Raw genomic sequence first — 16,970 nt, 5'->3', positions numbered from 1 at the left:
CGGGATCATGACCTGAACCAAAGGTAGATGCTCAACCACTGAGCCACCTAGGCGTCCCACTTTCTCAGATTTTTAAAGAATAATGATTTTCTTTATTAGAAGAGTAAAAAGATATTTACAAACTATGGGTTAGCATTAAGGTTCATTTAGGGTTTCATCAGTCATCTATAACCATTGTTAACACTTGGCATGTATCCTTCTCAATAGAAAGCTCACTTTATTTTTCACAAAAATGGAATTTACATTTTCAGTCACTGCTGTACTAAATCATTGCTTTCTTAAAACTTAATTTCGAAAGGATGTTCTGTGTATCTTCCTTGTAAGAGAGAACTTTTATGAACATATTTATTTTTTATTTTTTAGAGAGAGAGAGCACGTAGACAGGAGGGGAGAGAGGGAGGGGCAAAGGGAGAGAGAGAGAGAGAGAATCTTAAGCAGGCTCCATGCCCAGTGTGGAGCCCAGTGTGGGACTCAGTCTCACAACCCTGAGATCATGACCTGAGCTGAAATTCAAGAGTCAGTTGCTTAACTGAGTTATCTAGGTACCCTGATAAATACATTTTTAATATAATTTTTATAGAATAGATCTCTAATCCTCAGTTCTCCTGCTACTCCTCAGTTCTACTAACTGCCATCTTTGGCAGAAGTTTTAGTAGATTAGAGACCTCAGGACATGGAAAACAGAAGGGGTATATTTTGTGCTCCTGTTCCCCTCCAGTTATTGGGTAATTTGAGAGCATTATGTAGGCACACATGTATGTGTGTGTGTGTGTGTGTGTGTGTAAGCACACACGTATGTACATGTATATAAACACATGCTTATAGGTTTTTATGTTTATGTATACACATATATATGTATGTATGTGCTTATATGTATACACATATACGTACACAATATACACTCACACATACACACACATCTCTACCAGTATCTATATATCGTTATGAAAAGATGAAAACAAAAGCCTACATTAGGTTTATAAAGCTACCTTTCTAATATCTTAAGTGTATACCATTATAGAATGTTCTGTCCTATACTTAACATTTGGGTTCTCCATTTCCTAGAGCTGATTACTTCCTTCGATTGCTGATATACTGAAAGGCCTGGTATAACTTCTGTAAGATTTAAGGACTCAGCTTTTAGGCCTGTATAGATAATGCTTTTCTCTTCAGATTTCAGTGATAGGAGAGGTTGCTGTAGGATTAGTCTTGAGAATGATATGTGAGGCTGAAATGGTTCTGGAAATACACTAATCTCCCCATATGATCTTTTTTTTTTTTTTTTTGAAAGATTTTATTTATTTACTCATGAGAGAGAGAGGCAGAGACACAGGCAGAGGGAGAAGCAGGCTCCATGCAGGGAGCCCGATGTGGGACTTGATCCTGGGTCTCCAGGATCGCGCCCTGGGCTGAAGGCGGTGCTATGCTAAACCCCTAAGCCACCCAGGCTGCCCTCTCCATACAATCTTAAGGAATTGTTTTTCAATGCTTGGATTGTCCAGATAATTACCATGGTTCCTGTTTAGGTCAAAGATATTTAGACTCAAATAGCTTAATATTTGGAAGAATTGAAAGAAAACGAAGTTTGACCACCATTTACACATCAAACAAAATAGCACTTTCTTTGGATAGCATGTGAATAGTGGGTAAGGAGAAGCTAAGACAAAGAGAATGAGAGTTTATGTTTTAAGGGACTTTTGACACCAGAATATTCTGTTGTGCTCTGTAGCCTCAGATATTGATGAGTCATCAGTGATGCAGCTGGCTGAGATGGGTTTCCCTCTAGAAGCATGTCGGAAGGCTGTGTACTTTACTGGAAACATGGGAGCTGAAGTGGCCTTCAACTGGATCATTGTTCACATGGAAGAGCCAGGTGAGTGGTCATTAGAGGGGATAGCTTTGGAGTCTGATGGGATCCTCAGTGATGCTAAGCCTTGGTCCTTCCATGTCCTCTGAATGGGTCTCAGAAAATGACCTTTTAGCTTATAATTTAGCTTCTTAGCTCACTTTTTGCCTGTGGAGCAAAGTCACAATGTTCATCTTTAGTCTTTTTTTTTTTTTTTTAAATAATCACTTTCTTGAGATATAATTTGCTCTTTTAAAGTATATAATTCAGTGCCACAAAGATCACTGGAAAGATGTGGGATATATAGGCATATGTCAGAGATACTGCTGGTTCAGTTTCAGACCACCACAGTTAAGTGAGTATCAGGATAAACTGAGTCAAATGAATTTTTTGGTTTCTGGTGCATATAAAAGTGATGTTTACACTATACTGTAGTTCATTAAGTATACAATAGCATTACACCTAAAAATATGGATATCTTAATCGAAAAATACTTTATTTTTGCTGCATCAGTTGGCTCTTCCTTTCACAAATGGTTGCTCTGTAGCATGTGATGCTATTTGATGGCATTTCTCTCACAGTAGAACTTCTTTCAAAATTGGAGTCCATCCTCTCAAACCCTGCTGCTATTTTATCAACTCAATTTATGTAGTATTTTAAATTTTTTATTGTCATTTCCATAAGCTTCATAGCTTCTCACCAGGAGTAGATTCTGTTTCAAGGAACCACTTTCTTTGCTCATCCATCAGAAGCAACTGCTCATCTGATAAAGTTTTATCGTGAGATGGCAGCAATTCAGTCCCACCTTCATGCTCCACTTTCTAGTTCTCTTGCTATTTCCACCACATCTGCAGTGACTTCCTCCACTGGTGTTTTGAACCCCTCCAAGTCATCCATGAGGGTTGGAATCCACTTCTTCCAAACTGCTGTTAATGTTGATATCTTGAGCTCTTCCTATACATCACAAATGTTCTTAATGGCATCTAGAATGGCAAGTTCTTTCTGGAATTCTTAATGGCATCTAGAATGGTGGGTTCTTTCTGGAAGGTTTTGAGTTTACTTTGCCAGTTTTTTTTTTTTTTTTTGAGGTCTGTTTGTGTTTAATCAGACAATATGCAAAGTATTTACAACCAATTCTGGATCCCGCCCCACCCCAAGCCTGGGCCGTGAAATCTGGGACCCCCAGGCCCTGCCCAGAGCTGAGGGTCCCCTAGGCCTCTGCATAGTCATCTGAAATCTACAAAACACTGTTTATTTAAAAAAACAAAACAAAACAAAATAGTATTAGGACACCTTATACAAAGGGCCCCGGGCAGCTGGAAGGGGGACTTGAGAGCACGCCGGGGTAAGCGAGCCCAGATCCGACTGGAACGGACAGCAGACTTGTGTAATAAACATGTATGAAAGGAAAAGTTGAAATTTCATAGGCAGGCACCGCTTGGCCTCCTTTCCCACTGGCAGGGCCTGGCTGGCTCGAGCACCCCTGGCAGCAGGAATGTTACTGCTATGATGGGGGGCTGTGGGTGAAATGTACAACATGTCTTGGGGACAGCAGGGGAGCATTTTTACATGTTAAATATGGACACACATGGAAGAACACACATGTGCATACACACACAGACCCATTGGAGGAATCACTATATGTGGCACTATTGCCTTACAGATGCATTTCTTAAATAGTAAGACTTGAAAGTTGAAATGGCTCCTTGACCCATGGGCTGCAGAATGGATGTTGTGGTAGCAGGCATGAAAATAACATCTATCTTGTTCATCTCCATCAGAGCTCTTAGGTCACCAGGTGCACTGTCAATGAGCAGTAATATTTTGAAAGAATTTTTTTTTCTGAGTGCTAGGTCTCAACAGTGGCTTCAGACATTCAGTAAACTGTGTTATAAACAGATGTGCTGTCATCTAGGCTTGTTGTTCCATTTATAGAGCAGAGGCAGAATAGATTTAGCATAATTCTTAAGGGTCCTAGGATTTTTGGAATGGTCAGTAAGCATTGGCTTCAACTTAAAGTCACCAGATGCATTGGCCCCTAATAAGAGAGTCAGTCAACCTGTCTTTTTATGCTTTGAGGCCAGGCACTGACTTCTCCTCTCTAGCTGTGAAAGCGCTAGACGACATCTTCCAATAGAAGGCTATTTTGTCTACACTGACCGTCTGTTGTTTAGCATAGCCACTGTCTTTAATTATATTAGCTAGGTTTTATGGGTAACTTGCTGCTCCACCTTGTACATTTATGTTATGGAGATGGCTTCTTTCCTTCAACCTCATGAAACAACCTCTGCTAGCTTCACACTTTTCTGCTGTAGCCTCCGTACCTGTCCCAGCCCTCATAGATTGAAGAGAGTGAGTGCTTTGCTCTAGACTAAGTTTTGGTTCAAGGGAATGTTGTGGCTCATTTGGTCTTCTGTCTTTCTCCAAATCAGCAGTAAAGCTGCTGTTCTTTCTTATCATTGGTGTGTTCATTGGAGGAACACTTTTAATTTCCTTCAAGAATTTTTCCTTTGCCTTTACAACTTGGCTGTTTGGTGTAAGTGGCCTAGCTTTTGGCTTATCTTATTATGCCTTCCTCTCTAAGAGTAATCATTTCTAACATTAGAATTAAAGTGAGAGATGTGGGACTCTTCCTTTCACTTGAACTCTTTGAGGCCATTTAGGGTTATTAAGCAGCCTAATTTCAATATTATGTCTCAGGGACTAGTGAGACCCAAGGAGAGGGAGAGAGTAGGGAAATGGCTGGTTTGTGGAGCAGTGAGAACCCACACGACATGTGTGTGTTAGGTTTGCTGTCTTATATGGGTGAGTTTGTGGTGCCTCAAAACAATTACAATAGTAACATCAAAGATCACTGATCACAGATCACATAATAATAATGAAAAAGTTTGAAATATTGTGAGACTCACCAAAAGGTGACACACAGGCAGTTAGCAAATGTTCTTGGAAAAATGGCACCAATAGACTTGCATGACACAGAGTTGCCACTAACATTCTATTTGTAAAAAGTGTGGTGTCTGCAAAGTGTAATCAGACAAAGTACAATAAATTGAGGGACACCTATTCTTCTAGCTAAGAAATGATAAGGACTTGAAATACAAAAAATGTGGGTGGTTTAGTTAGCTTTTGCATCCATATTCTTTATTTGGGTATAATTCACATATCATATAATTCATCCATGTGAAGTGTACACTTCAGTGCTTTTTAGTAAATTCACAGAATTGCACAACTGTCACCACTAAAAGAATATTTTGCTGTATGGACACATAAGCTATTTATCTTTTCATCTGTCAGTGGACATTTGGGTTGTTTCTGTTTTTTGGCAATTGTAAATAATGCGGTTCTAAACATTTTGAGTACAAATTTTTTTGTGAACATGTTTTAATTTCTCTTGAGTGGAGGAGTTGCTGTGTCATATGGTAACTCCATATTTACCTTTTTGAGGAACTGCAAATTGTTTTCCACAGTGACAATGTCATTTTACATTTTGCCACAGTGTGTGAGGGTTCCAGTTTCTCCACATCCTCACCAGGCCTTGTTATTACTGTTTTTAATTATAGCCATTGCAGTGGATGAGAAAGTGGTAGCTCATTGTGTTTTTTTTTTTAAAGATTTTATTTATTTATTCATGAGAGAGAGAGAGCGACAGAGAGACAGAGAGACAGAGAGAGACAGAGACAGAGACACAGGCAGAGGGAGAAGCAGCAGGCTCCATGCAGGGAGCCTGATGTGGGACTCGATCCCGGGTCTCCAGGATCATACCCTGGGCTGAAGGTGGCACTAAACTGCTAAGCTACCCAGGCTTCCCTCATTGTGGATTTCATTTGCATTTTCCTGATAACTAATGATGTAGAGCATCTTTCCATGTGCTTGTGGGTAATTTATATATCTCTAGAGAAATATCTATTCAAATCTTTTGCCTATTTTTTTAAAGATTTTACTTATTTATTTGAGAGAGAGCGATGTGAATTGGGTCGAAAGGCAGAAGGGGAAGGAGGGGGAAAGGGAGAGAATCCCAAGCAGACTTCATGCTGAACATGGAGCCCGACACAGGACTCAGTGTCACAACCCTGATTATGACCCGAATGGAAACCAAGAGTTGGACATTTAACCAGCTGAGCCACCCAGGCGCCCCTCTTAAAAACCCATTTTGTTCGGCGGCCTGGGGGCTCAGCGATTTGGCACCACGTTCAGCCCAGGGCCTGATCCTGGAGACCTGGGATCGAGTCCCGCATCAGGCTCCCTTATGGAGCCTGCTTCTCCCTCTGCCTGTGTCTCTGCCCCCCGCCCCCTCCTTTCTCTCTCTCATGAATAAATAAATAAAATCTTAAGGTAATTTGTCTTTTTATTGTTGAGTGGTTCTTTTTATATTCTGATACAAGTACCTTACCAGATACATGATGTGCAAATATGTTCTCTCATTCTGTGAGTGTTTTTACTCTTGACGTGCATTTTCTGAAGCACAAAAGTTTTTAATTATGATGAAGTCTAATTTATCTGTGTTTTTTTCTCTTGTCACTTGTGCTCTGGGTGTCATATCCAAGAAAAATTGCCTAACAAAGATCTCTCACATTGAGGTCAGGGAGCCGTTTTGTGTTAATTTTTGAATATGGTGTAAGATGTGGGTCCAGCTTAATTCTTTTGCATGTGAACATGCAGTTGTTCAAGCACCATCTGTTGAGAAGACTGCCCTATTCCCACTGGAATGGTCTTGGTGCCCTTGTCAAAACTCAATTGACCATAAATCTATGGGTTTATTTTTGGACTCTTAGAATCCTATTCAGTTGATCTATAAGTTTATCCTATGCCAGTACCAACTGTCTTGATTATTATAACTTTGTAGGTATTTTGCTTCTTAGCTCCACAGTGTTATTGCAAGACTAAAAAAGAGAAAAAGGCCTGAGTGTAATTATTTTCCCAGATTTTGCCGAACCACTGACCATGCCTGGTTATGGAGGAGCAGCTTCTGCTGGAGCCTCTGTTTTTGGTGCTACTGGATTGGATAATCAACCTCCGGAGGAAATTGTAGCTATTATTACGTCCATGGGATTCCATCGAAATCAGGCTATTCAGGCGCTACGAGCCACGGTAAGCGTGAAAGACTGTGTGAAAATACCTTCCTTTTACTGGAGGTGGTGTGTATTTCTGTCAGTAGCAGTGGAGACTTTCCAGTGTCCTTTGATCATTTCCAATCATGTTTGTCTCGCTCTGTTTCCCACCATGGCCCCACAGAGATTTATTTGCATATATTATATGAGGAGCTAAAGTAAATGATTGGGGGAAGTTATACAGTATAAAAATGGGAGTAAAAAAAATATGGAGATAATGCAGCTAGGGCAAGATGACCAAATCGAAAGAAACTCCCTATCATCTGAGTGTTTACTATCAGCAGGGATCTGAGATTTGACTTGAAGCTTCCTGGTGCCTTGGAGCAGAGAGGGATGTATGAGATTCCATGTTCAATAAGACAGTTCTTTAGGAGAAATTTTGCTTTTCTGATACTAAGACCTTGGAGAAATCTCTCTCAAAAGTCCTCATAGAGAAGACTGAATTTTCCACTTCTGTTTCTGTCTGTGGAGAGAGGATTCTTCTGGTATTCATGAACTTCCTGACATTATCAGGAGAGAAGGGACCATAAAACTAGAGCATTGATAGAAGTCTTCCTCTTGCAGTGCAGATATCTGTTTAATATTGAAAGAAATTTCTTTTTTTTTTTTTTAAACCCACCCTTCCTTGCCACACCGTATGTATTTTTAAGTAGGTGTCTGCTACTAATTCCTGCTTACCTATCTTGGCCTACCAGTTGTCTGCTAGGGTCCATTGTTGAAGTCATAGCAGCTCTCAGCTGACTCATGGAGTGTGGCTAGAACAATCTGTTTCCCTTTAAAATGCTTGAAATATCTCAGCCAGAGTTAGTTTCATTCAGGGTACTTGCTTTGCCCTACTTATTTTTCTCAACTGACTGGTTTATTGGAGATTCTGATGACATCTAAATAAATTCTTTAAACCTAATTTCTTGAGTTTAAAATAATGTCCCTAACTAACCAGTATTGTCATCATTAACCAAGGCGTTAATATGGTCTTTACGGCAATCCAACAGTTCCGCTAATGTTTAGGGAGAGGAGGCACTAACATGGCACTCACGTTGACCCCCTTATGCCCAGCATAGTTCTCTGTGGGAAACACAGTTGATAGGCAATGTAGTGTGTGCAGTTAGTGTGGCTGAGAAAGGTACTTAAACAAATGCCAGACTCTGTACCCCATCATTAGCATCATTAGCATCAACCTCCAGAAATGCTGAGCTAAGGCTGATACGGACTTTGGAATGCTGGTCTGCTGCTCAGAACTGTTTTCCAGTGAATCCAATTACAGACCTCAGTTGGGAGACTTGGAGAATGCCAGCTGAATGTACATTTCATATGCAGGGTCAGAGCTTCTCAGAGGCACTTAGGACTAATGAATTCAGGCCTCCTGCCTTCTCTACTTGACATCTTGGTTTAAATGGTCAGGATATAATGAGGCCCTGGGACTGCATACATTATAAAAATGTTTTATTTTATTAGAATAATAACCTGGAAAGAGCACTGGATTGGATCTTTAGTCACCCTGAGTTTGAGGAGGACAGTGACTTTGTGATCGAGATGGAGAATAACGCCAATGCAAACATTATTTCTGAGGCCAAGCCTGAAGGACCTAGAGTCAAGGATGGATCTGGAAGTAAGTTCTTGCCTTAGGGATTGTCTGAGCAGTCGTCACCATACATTTGGCTTGTGCCCTTCCCTCCCACCAGTCATATTGAAACCTTTGCCATCATCCAGAAGTTAGCACAGATCCCATCTTCTCATAAATGGTACATTTGCCACTCTGCATGGCCATGGTGATCTGATTAAGTCTTGGATAAATTCAGTCATGTTGCCTAGAAGTGTGTGTCCTTATGTTTAATGCTTGCTGTCACTTTGTCATTCCTTTGAGATAAATTTTTTTTCATGGCCCATGAAGTTTTTGTCCAAAAGAGAATCTTTTATGGTTTTTTTTTTTTTTTAAACAATTGAAACGCAGTCTTATATCCTTGACCCTGTCATTACCCATACCAACCGCTGATAATTTTCTGAAGGGCCAATCAAGATGGGAGGAAGAAGCACCATCGGCCAGTATTCTACCTTTTGTTTTGTTTTGTTTTAGTTTATTTATTTATCTTTTTTAGAAATCTCTACACCCAATGTGACACTTGAACTTACGACCCCAAGATCAAGAGTCACACGGTACTCAATCTTTTAATAGCAAACATGTGTGTGTCACTGTGTACCAGGCACTGGTTCTAAGAACTTTGCATATGAACTCTCATTTCATCTTTAACACATCTATTCTACATGTGAGAAAACAGAGGCACAGAAAGATTAGGCACTTTGCCCAAGGTCACACAGCTCTTAAGAGTTGCAGCCAAAATTCAAATCCAGAATCCCATGTTTTTCACCATTGCAATGCCTTGATTCTTGGCCTGTCATTGCCTTCTGTAAGTGTTTATGTTTGTTAGCCTGGCATTCGTCACCTCCTCCAGGCAGATGCCAGCATGCCTTGTCTCAGTGTTATTTTTCTGTGCCCCCCACTTTTAGCTCAAATGCCTGGGACTGTAGCCACCACCAGCCTTGTCAGGGTACTAACCCCCTTCTTTCTACTTCTGGGGTCTTTCTCAGGTTAATCCTTAATTGTGAAATACCCTTCTCTCTCATCACTGTACACTAAAATCCTTACCAGTATTCAGAACATGACCACAGATTCCATTCCACAGGATCTTCATAGATAGTGCTTCCTTATCTCGTGCTAGTAATAATTATACCAACATTAACAATACTTCCATTTATGCCACATTTAATCCTCACAATAATCCTACCATTAGGATTTTTGATATTATTATTATCTCTATTTTATAGATGAAGAAACTGAGGTAGAAGAGAAAGTTAAGTTTGTCAAGGTCCCAGACCTGTCTAGTGATGGATAGAATCAGAATTCTAACCCAGGTAGTCTGCTTCCAGAGGCTGTGCCTGAAGCCCCTATAACAAAGTGTTTATTCTTCTGTTACTAGAAGTATCAAATTCAGAGGCACCTGGGTGGTTCAGTCAGTTGTCAGTTAAGCATCCAACTCTTAATTTTGGCTTAGGTTATGATCTCAGGGTCATGAGATCAATCCTCATGTTGGACTCCATACTCAGTCTTGTTATTACTTTTTGCTAATCAGTGGCTTGCCTAAAATATTAAAAGCTGTTGTGGATGTTATTCAGTAATTCATGAGCAGGATTTATTATGTGCTACATTGTCTATCTGTTCACTGCTTCCTTGATTTTCTGTAATGGGCTTTTCTTTGGGGATGGTGAGTCTTCCTCGCAGAAGAGAGAATCCATACATACGATGGAGCCATTGTAAAGCTGCCAAGATATTTGGCTGTAGAAAGAGGGAGAGTCCGATCATTAGGTTTCTGTTGGACCTTGGAGGGAACAGCCACTCTCTTGAAAATGGTCATTAATGATATGGAACAGCCACATCATCCCCTTGGGCTTACTGAACTCAGAGTAATCTTCCAGTACTCCTGGCCCTGCTGGTTTTTTTTTTTTTTTTTCCCTGCTGGTTTTTGAGTTGCATCTTTGAATGGGATGTCATGATGATGCTTTCAAGCGCCTTTTATTTTTTTATTTTCAATTAAAAATTAAAAAAAAAATTTTTAAAAGATTTTATTTATTCATGAGAGACACACAGAGAGAGGCAGAGACATAGGCAGAGGGAGAAGCTGGCTTCCTGCAGGGAGCCCGATATGGGACTCGATCCTGGGACCCCAGAATCATGCCCTGAGCTGAAGGGGGGCGCTCAACTGCCGAGCCACCCAGGTGTCCCTCAAGCACCTTTTAATTTAAAGGCACAACGGGCCAAACTCTGTGATCCTACTCTTCACTGCCCCCAAATTTAGAGTGAAGGTGAAGAAGGAGACAATAAGGCACTATGAGCCATCAAGTATAGGATATAGTGAATCTAAAAGCCGTGGTAGGGGGATCCTGGGTGGCTCAGCGGCTTGGCACCTGCCTTTGGCCCAGGGCGTGATCCTGGAGTCCCAGGATCGAGTCCTATGTTGGGCTCCTTGCATGGAGCCTGCTTCTCCCTCTGCCTGTGTCTCTGCCTCTCTCTCTCTCTCATGAATAAATTAATAAAATCTTAAACAAAAAATAAAATAAAAAATAAAAGCAGTGGTAGGTGAAAATTTTAATTATGAAAAACCCCAAAATGCACCCTAACTCACCAAATGAATTGTATCTGATTTTTAAGAGGAATGGATGTTTTTAAAGTAGCCTTTCCAGCACTGTGCCTTGCCCATAGGAGGTGATCAGAAAATGAATGATTGAATGAAGAATGGATGAGGATCAGGACATAGTGGTCATGTGGATAATTTTTTTGCTGCCTCCATGAAGTGCCAGATGGAGGAATTGGGAGTGCACTGTTTGGTGTTACATTGCATAAGTCACAGGAAAGGAAAAATGTGATTTCTTGTACTTTGTTGCATTAGCACCTAAACTCATATGTCAGTCACCTTTTTTTATATTGTTTATATTGTTTGTTTTTCTTATAATTAAAAGGGTATTTAATAATTTCAGCCACTTAAGAAAATGCAGATATATGAAAAGAAGAAAATAAAAATTACTTCCAACCCTACTACCCAGTCATAACCACTGTTTTTTTTTTTAAATTAATTTTTTATTGGTGTTCAATTAACCAACATACAGAATAACACCCAGTGCTCATCCCATCAAGTGTCCCCTTCAGTGCCCGTCACCCATTCGCCCCCACCCCCTGCCCCCCTCCCCCTCCACCACCCCTAGTTCATTTCCCAGAAGTCATAACCACTGTTAATGTTTTCTGTATATTCTTTAGGCCTTTCTATACAAATATAAAATGACTATAAATATGAATATTTATAAAATGAAACATTCTTTTTTAAAATGAAACATTCTAAAAAAATGAAGCATTCTATTCCATACATGCTATTTTTCAAAAGATTTTATTTATTTATTTATTTATTTATTTATTTATTTATTTAATTAATTTATTTATCCATGAGATACACAGAGAGGCAGAGACACAGGCAGAGGGAGAAGCAGGCTCCCTGCAGGGAGCCTGATATGGGACTCGATCCCAGGATCCTGGGATCACACCCTGAGTCAAAGGCAGACCCTCTACCACTTAGGCACCCAGGTACCCCAGATTTTATTTATTTATTTTAGAGAGAGAGAAAGAGAAAGAGAGGAGAGAGAGAGAGAGCGAGCATGAGCAGAAGGGGCAGAGAGAGAGGGAAAAAGAATCTTAAGCAGACTCCATTTTAAATGTGGAGCCAGAGACTGGGCTTGATCTCACAACCCTGAGATCATGACCTGAGCTGAAACCAAGAGTCAGCCATTTAACTAACTGCCCACTCAGGCGCCCCTATACATACTATTTTATAATACTATTTTATGACCTGCTTCCCCCTAACTGTGGATGTACATATGTGTATGCCTAGATCACTGAATGTATATTAATAATACCTCATTGTATAGTGCTACCATAATTTATATACCTGATTTAGACCAAGTGATTGTTATTTAAATAAAAGATGATTACAGAAAGACTTTCAGATATGGGGCTATTTTTACATTCAGAAGATGACAGCAATTATTATTTTTAAAGATTTTATTTATTTATATGAGAGAGAGCATGAATGGGGGGAAGAACAGAGGGAGAAGGAGAAGCAGGCTCTCTGCTGAGTGGGGTAGGGGGAGAAGGCTCGATCCCAGGACCCTGAGATCATGACCTGAGCTGAAGTCAGACTTAACCTACTGAGCCACCCAGGTGCCCTGACAGCAAGTAATTATTTTTAAATAATAAATTTCTTAAAGGATGAATTCTGTTTATAGAAGTATAGCAAATGCCTCCTTCAATCCCTATTCAGGTAATAAATGTTTGTTAAACATTGAAGTTTCTTTTCTCAATTAAAAATGACACTGAATTAATAAAAATAAAAAAATAAAAAAATAAAAAAATAAAAATGACACTGCATGGGGGCAGCCTGGGTGGCTCAGCGGTTTAGCATTGCCTTCAGCCCAGGGGGTGATCCTGGGGACCCAGGATCGAGTCCCACATCAGACTCCCTGCACAGAGCCTGCTTCTCCCTTTGTGTGTGTCTCTGCCTCTCTCTCTTTCTGTGTCTCTCATAAATAAATAAAATCTTATAAAAAATACACTGAAATGAACATTCTTGGGGTCTCATTTGCTTATTTCCTTAGTGCAAATTTCTAGAAGTGAAGTTTTTAAGTCAAAATTGCCTATTTTTGAATTTTTTTCTTAAACATTTTATTTATTTATTTGAGAGAGAGAGCACAAAGTGGGAGGAGAAGGAGAAACAATCCCTGTTGAGCAGGGAACCCGACATGGGTCTGGATCCTAGAAACCTGGGATCATGACCTGAGCCGAAGGCAGATGCTTAACCAACTGAGCCACCCAGAGACTCCTGTTTTTGAGGTTTTAATGCAGAGTATCACATTGCCCCCAGAAAGACAGCTTTGGTGGCTCTCCTGCTCCCGTGTCCTTCCACCAGTGCTGTCAGGCTTAAGCACTCTTCTTATTTTTCATAAATTTATTGGCTGGTTGGTTTTTTTTCTTGTGTTAATCACTTCCTCATCTCCTTTGATCCATTTTCTCATTTTTATTGAGGTTTTCATCTGTTTTTTATTGAGTTGTGTGAGAGTTTCATATATTGCATATTAGCTTGGGAATACTGGTAAGTCTACAGTATTGAGTTTTTCTGGCCAGAAACATGCTATCTTTTTTTTGATCCATCTCTCCCTTCTCCCGCCCCTGCAAAGCCATATGGTTTTCCTCATAAACTTCCTGTGTATTTTTGGTTTAGTTTCTTCTCAGGATTACATTTTCTGTGTTACTAATGAATACAATTTTTTCCCATTATATTTTCTAAATCATTACTGCTGAATTTTAGAAAGTTCCTGATCTTGTAATTGGCCATTCTGTAGGGGTTTGATTAGAATTACATTGAATTCATAAGTTCACTCCAGGAGATGTGTATTCTGTGTAGGTAGATTGTTTACATTCCCAAAACATTGCTTTTTGACCTCTTTTTGGGTTGGTGAGTTGGATGGAGACATTTGACTTGAGGGTATGAAGACAATTTAAGTTTAGGTAATAGTTTTTTAGAAGCGAAATGGAGAGCCAGAACAGACATAGACAAGCTAAGTAAAGCCAGCAGTTCCAGGGTTCTGGGATTTTCAGGGCTCTGCTGTAAGTGGCAGGAGAGCCGAGCCAAACCTCTCTGAGTCAAGAGGGAAGTATGGTATCATAAAAGCTGGACAGCACCAGGGAGACCTGACTCTAGGCATGCCCTTGATTCTGGGACGGAAACCCTTTTATCTTGTTACTCCCCTTGGCTCTGCTTCCATGGGTTGGTTCCAGCCTCAGGTAGGCTCTCCCTAATGGCCTCAGGGTGGCTGCCAGTGCCTCCTACGACATATCTTTTCAAGTTAAAATCCAGCAGGGTATTGTCCTGGAGTTCTTAGTGAAGGTTCTGGGAATCAGAGACTTAGGCTGCCCAGCCCTCTCCTGGTCCCTAGCCTCACTCATGGAGCCTGAGGGTGGAGCTTGTAAGCTGAGAGGGGAAGCATGGTCCCTTCAAACACTAGTTCAAATGTAGTCCTGGACCAGGAGAATCAGCATCACCTATGAACTGGTTAGAAATGCTGGGTCCCACTCTAGGCCTCTGGGGGTGGGCCCAGTGATCTGGAGGTCAGCAGGTCAGCAGGCCCTCCAAGAGGTTCTTTTAAATTTTTAAAGAGTTTGCTTATTTATTTGAGAGAGAGAGAGAGTGTGCAAGAATGAGCATACATATGAGTAGGGAGAATTGCAGAGGGAGAAGCAGACTCCCCATTGTGCAGGGAGCCCGAGCAGGGCTTGACCCCAGGACCCTGAGATCATGACTTGAGTTGAAGGCAGACACTTAACCCACTGAGCCGCCCAGGCATCCAGCCACCGAACGCTTCCAAGTCGTTCTAATTCAGTGTAAAGAACCATCACCCTAAGAGCCAGATTAGGTTACTCCGGCCTTTAGAGGAAAATGGTGGCTGCTGGGACATCACTACACCATGTTAATGCTGAAAATAATGACAAGGTGGGAGTTTGAATTGGAAAAAATGTGACTATATAAGGACAAGGATTGTATCAAATTCTTCCTTTAGGGAATATGTATGTTGACTAAATATCAGTACTGCATTTTTTTTTGAATGAGGAAATAATGTCATTGAATGAAACTCTTTTATTTTAATGTCATCTAGTTTGCTGGGAAGAGCTAGTGCTAATAACCCTCGGTGAAATAGTGGCTGTCCTTTATTGAAGGCCTGCTATGCACTAGGCACTTCCTGGACAGCTTTCCTTCACTCCTACAGTTAAGTGTTCATATGAGGAGATGAGGGCCCAACAAGTGAGGAGACTGGGTGGTGGGAGAAGCAGCTGGAAATTCAGGTCTGTCTGATTTTGAAGCCTGTTCATGTCCTCCTTCATTTCTAAATTGGAAAGGAGGCGGGCGTCTATTTTTCAGAAGGCTCTATTTATCATCGTGTTCTGCACATTTTAGGGCTATCACCTAACTTTCTGTTGAGTTTTTAGAAACTATAAAAAGTGGAAAATCAGGCCTTCAGTTTGACCTATCTGGGCTTCTGCTGTTTGCAAAATTATTTCTGTTTCTATGTGGCACTTAATGAGCGTTTAATTTTTCTTTCTTTCTTTCTCTTTCTTTCCTTCTCTCTCTCTTTTTAAACTCACTGATTGCCAATGCAATTAAAATGTGATTAGGCTGTGATTACTCAAAATCTTCTGTGGCTCCTTCAGCCGCATCACCGTAATGGCTTAGACAGCTTGTATGGCAGCTGAGATTTTCCAGCAAGGGGAGCAGAGAGACATTTCATTTACATAATGGTGAGGCTCCTAAAGTGCCAGGCTCCCTGAGGAATGCAGTGGGAATAGGATCCACAGAGCAGGAGGTGCAGCCACACAGGACAGCTAAGCACCAGTGGTCTACGTGAAAGCACAACACACTTAATGCAGCTGGGCTCCAGTGCTCATTCCACTTCAGCATCTGTTTGTAATTCCTGTGGTGTTACTGGAAGTGAAGAGGAAGCCACTCTGAAATACATTAATTTATACTAAAGTATGAATGACTGAGAACGATGAAGCTTGTAGGGAATTGTTTAGTATTTGGAGTTTTAGGCAGTGTCATAAAGAGAAGTCAGGGGGGCTTGGTAATTTTGAACTGTGTAGGATTGAGGAGGTCATTTGTAGATCCTTGAAGACTCTGTTCTTGTCAGTTGCCTTAAGCTGTTGCTGATTTACCCCAATGCTCCTATTGCTCTTTTTGGGAATTCTTAAGTTTTCTAACAGCTCCAAATCCAAATCTACCCAGTTCTCCCTCCCCTCCCCCCCATAGTCTTTTCTCAGAGCAGAGAAATCAGATTGTTCGGTAGAAATTGTTTGCAGGTAAAAGGTGTTCGTGAATCAAATATCAGTAAATTGGGAATGACATTTTTCCTCTGTTGTTCAGAGGGGGGTAGAGCTGAGTAATGGAACAAATTATTGAATTAGGAAGATTCAGTTGGAAAACTCAGTTTGGGCTTCTCACCAGAAGTCTGTGGTGGTCCAGGAGGTGGCTTTGTGGTCATTTCAAGGAGTCTTTTGGTGTTTATGTATTCTGTGCATTCACTGCAGACTGACTAAATAGTGTGTCCCACCCCTACGAGATATTACTGCTTTGCAAATATAGATAGATGCTACAAGGGTTTATAAAATGTAAATGAATTGAACTGCACTTCTGAATCTAGAGTTGCTTTAGGTCATTATGTGTCGTTGAACTCTAATTTTCAAAAAGGTAAGATCATGATTCTCAGGGTACATTTAAATAGAGCACAGATCACAGGTTTTCTTTGATTGGCTAATTCACGAGGGAAACAGTTGTTATTACCTTCAAAGCATCTGAGAAGCTAGGATATTTAAAGGTAACTTGATTGCTGAATTAAATATAAAATCAGTGTCTCAGGATCATAAGGTT

At 40.6% G+C, this 16,970-nt stretch overlaps 1 protein-coding gene across 1 annotated transcript in view; it reads left to right on the top strand.

Annotated features, from left to right (window-relative positions):
• Positions 1-16,970, top strand: part of USP13 (ubiquitin specific peptidase 13) — a 118,289-nt gene that overhangs the window by 88,531 nt on the left and 12,788 nt on the right. The window contains exons 17-19 of the mRNA XM_026007208.2: positions 1,730-1,873; positions 6,768-6,934; positions 8,410-8,563. Coding sequence (XP_025862993.1) covers positions 1,730-1,873; positions 6,768-6,934; positions 8,410-8,563 — 465 coding nt within the window. The remainder of the gene's footprint in view (positions 1-1,729; positions 1,874-6,767; positions 6,935-8,409; positions 8,564-16,970) is intronic.

The sequence above is a fragment of the Vulpes vulpes genome, chromosome 3 (assembly GCF_048418805.1).
Source record: "Vulpes vulpes isolate BD-2025 chromosome 3, VulVul3, whole genome shotgun sequence".
NCBI classification, from domain to species: Eukaryota; Metazoa; Chordata; class Mammalia; order Carnivora; family Canidae; genus Vulpes; species Vulpes vulpes.
The sequence above is the reverse complement of the archived record's forward strand: the minus strand, read 5'-3'. Positions and strand labels throughout refer to the sequence as shown.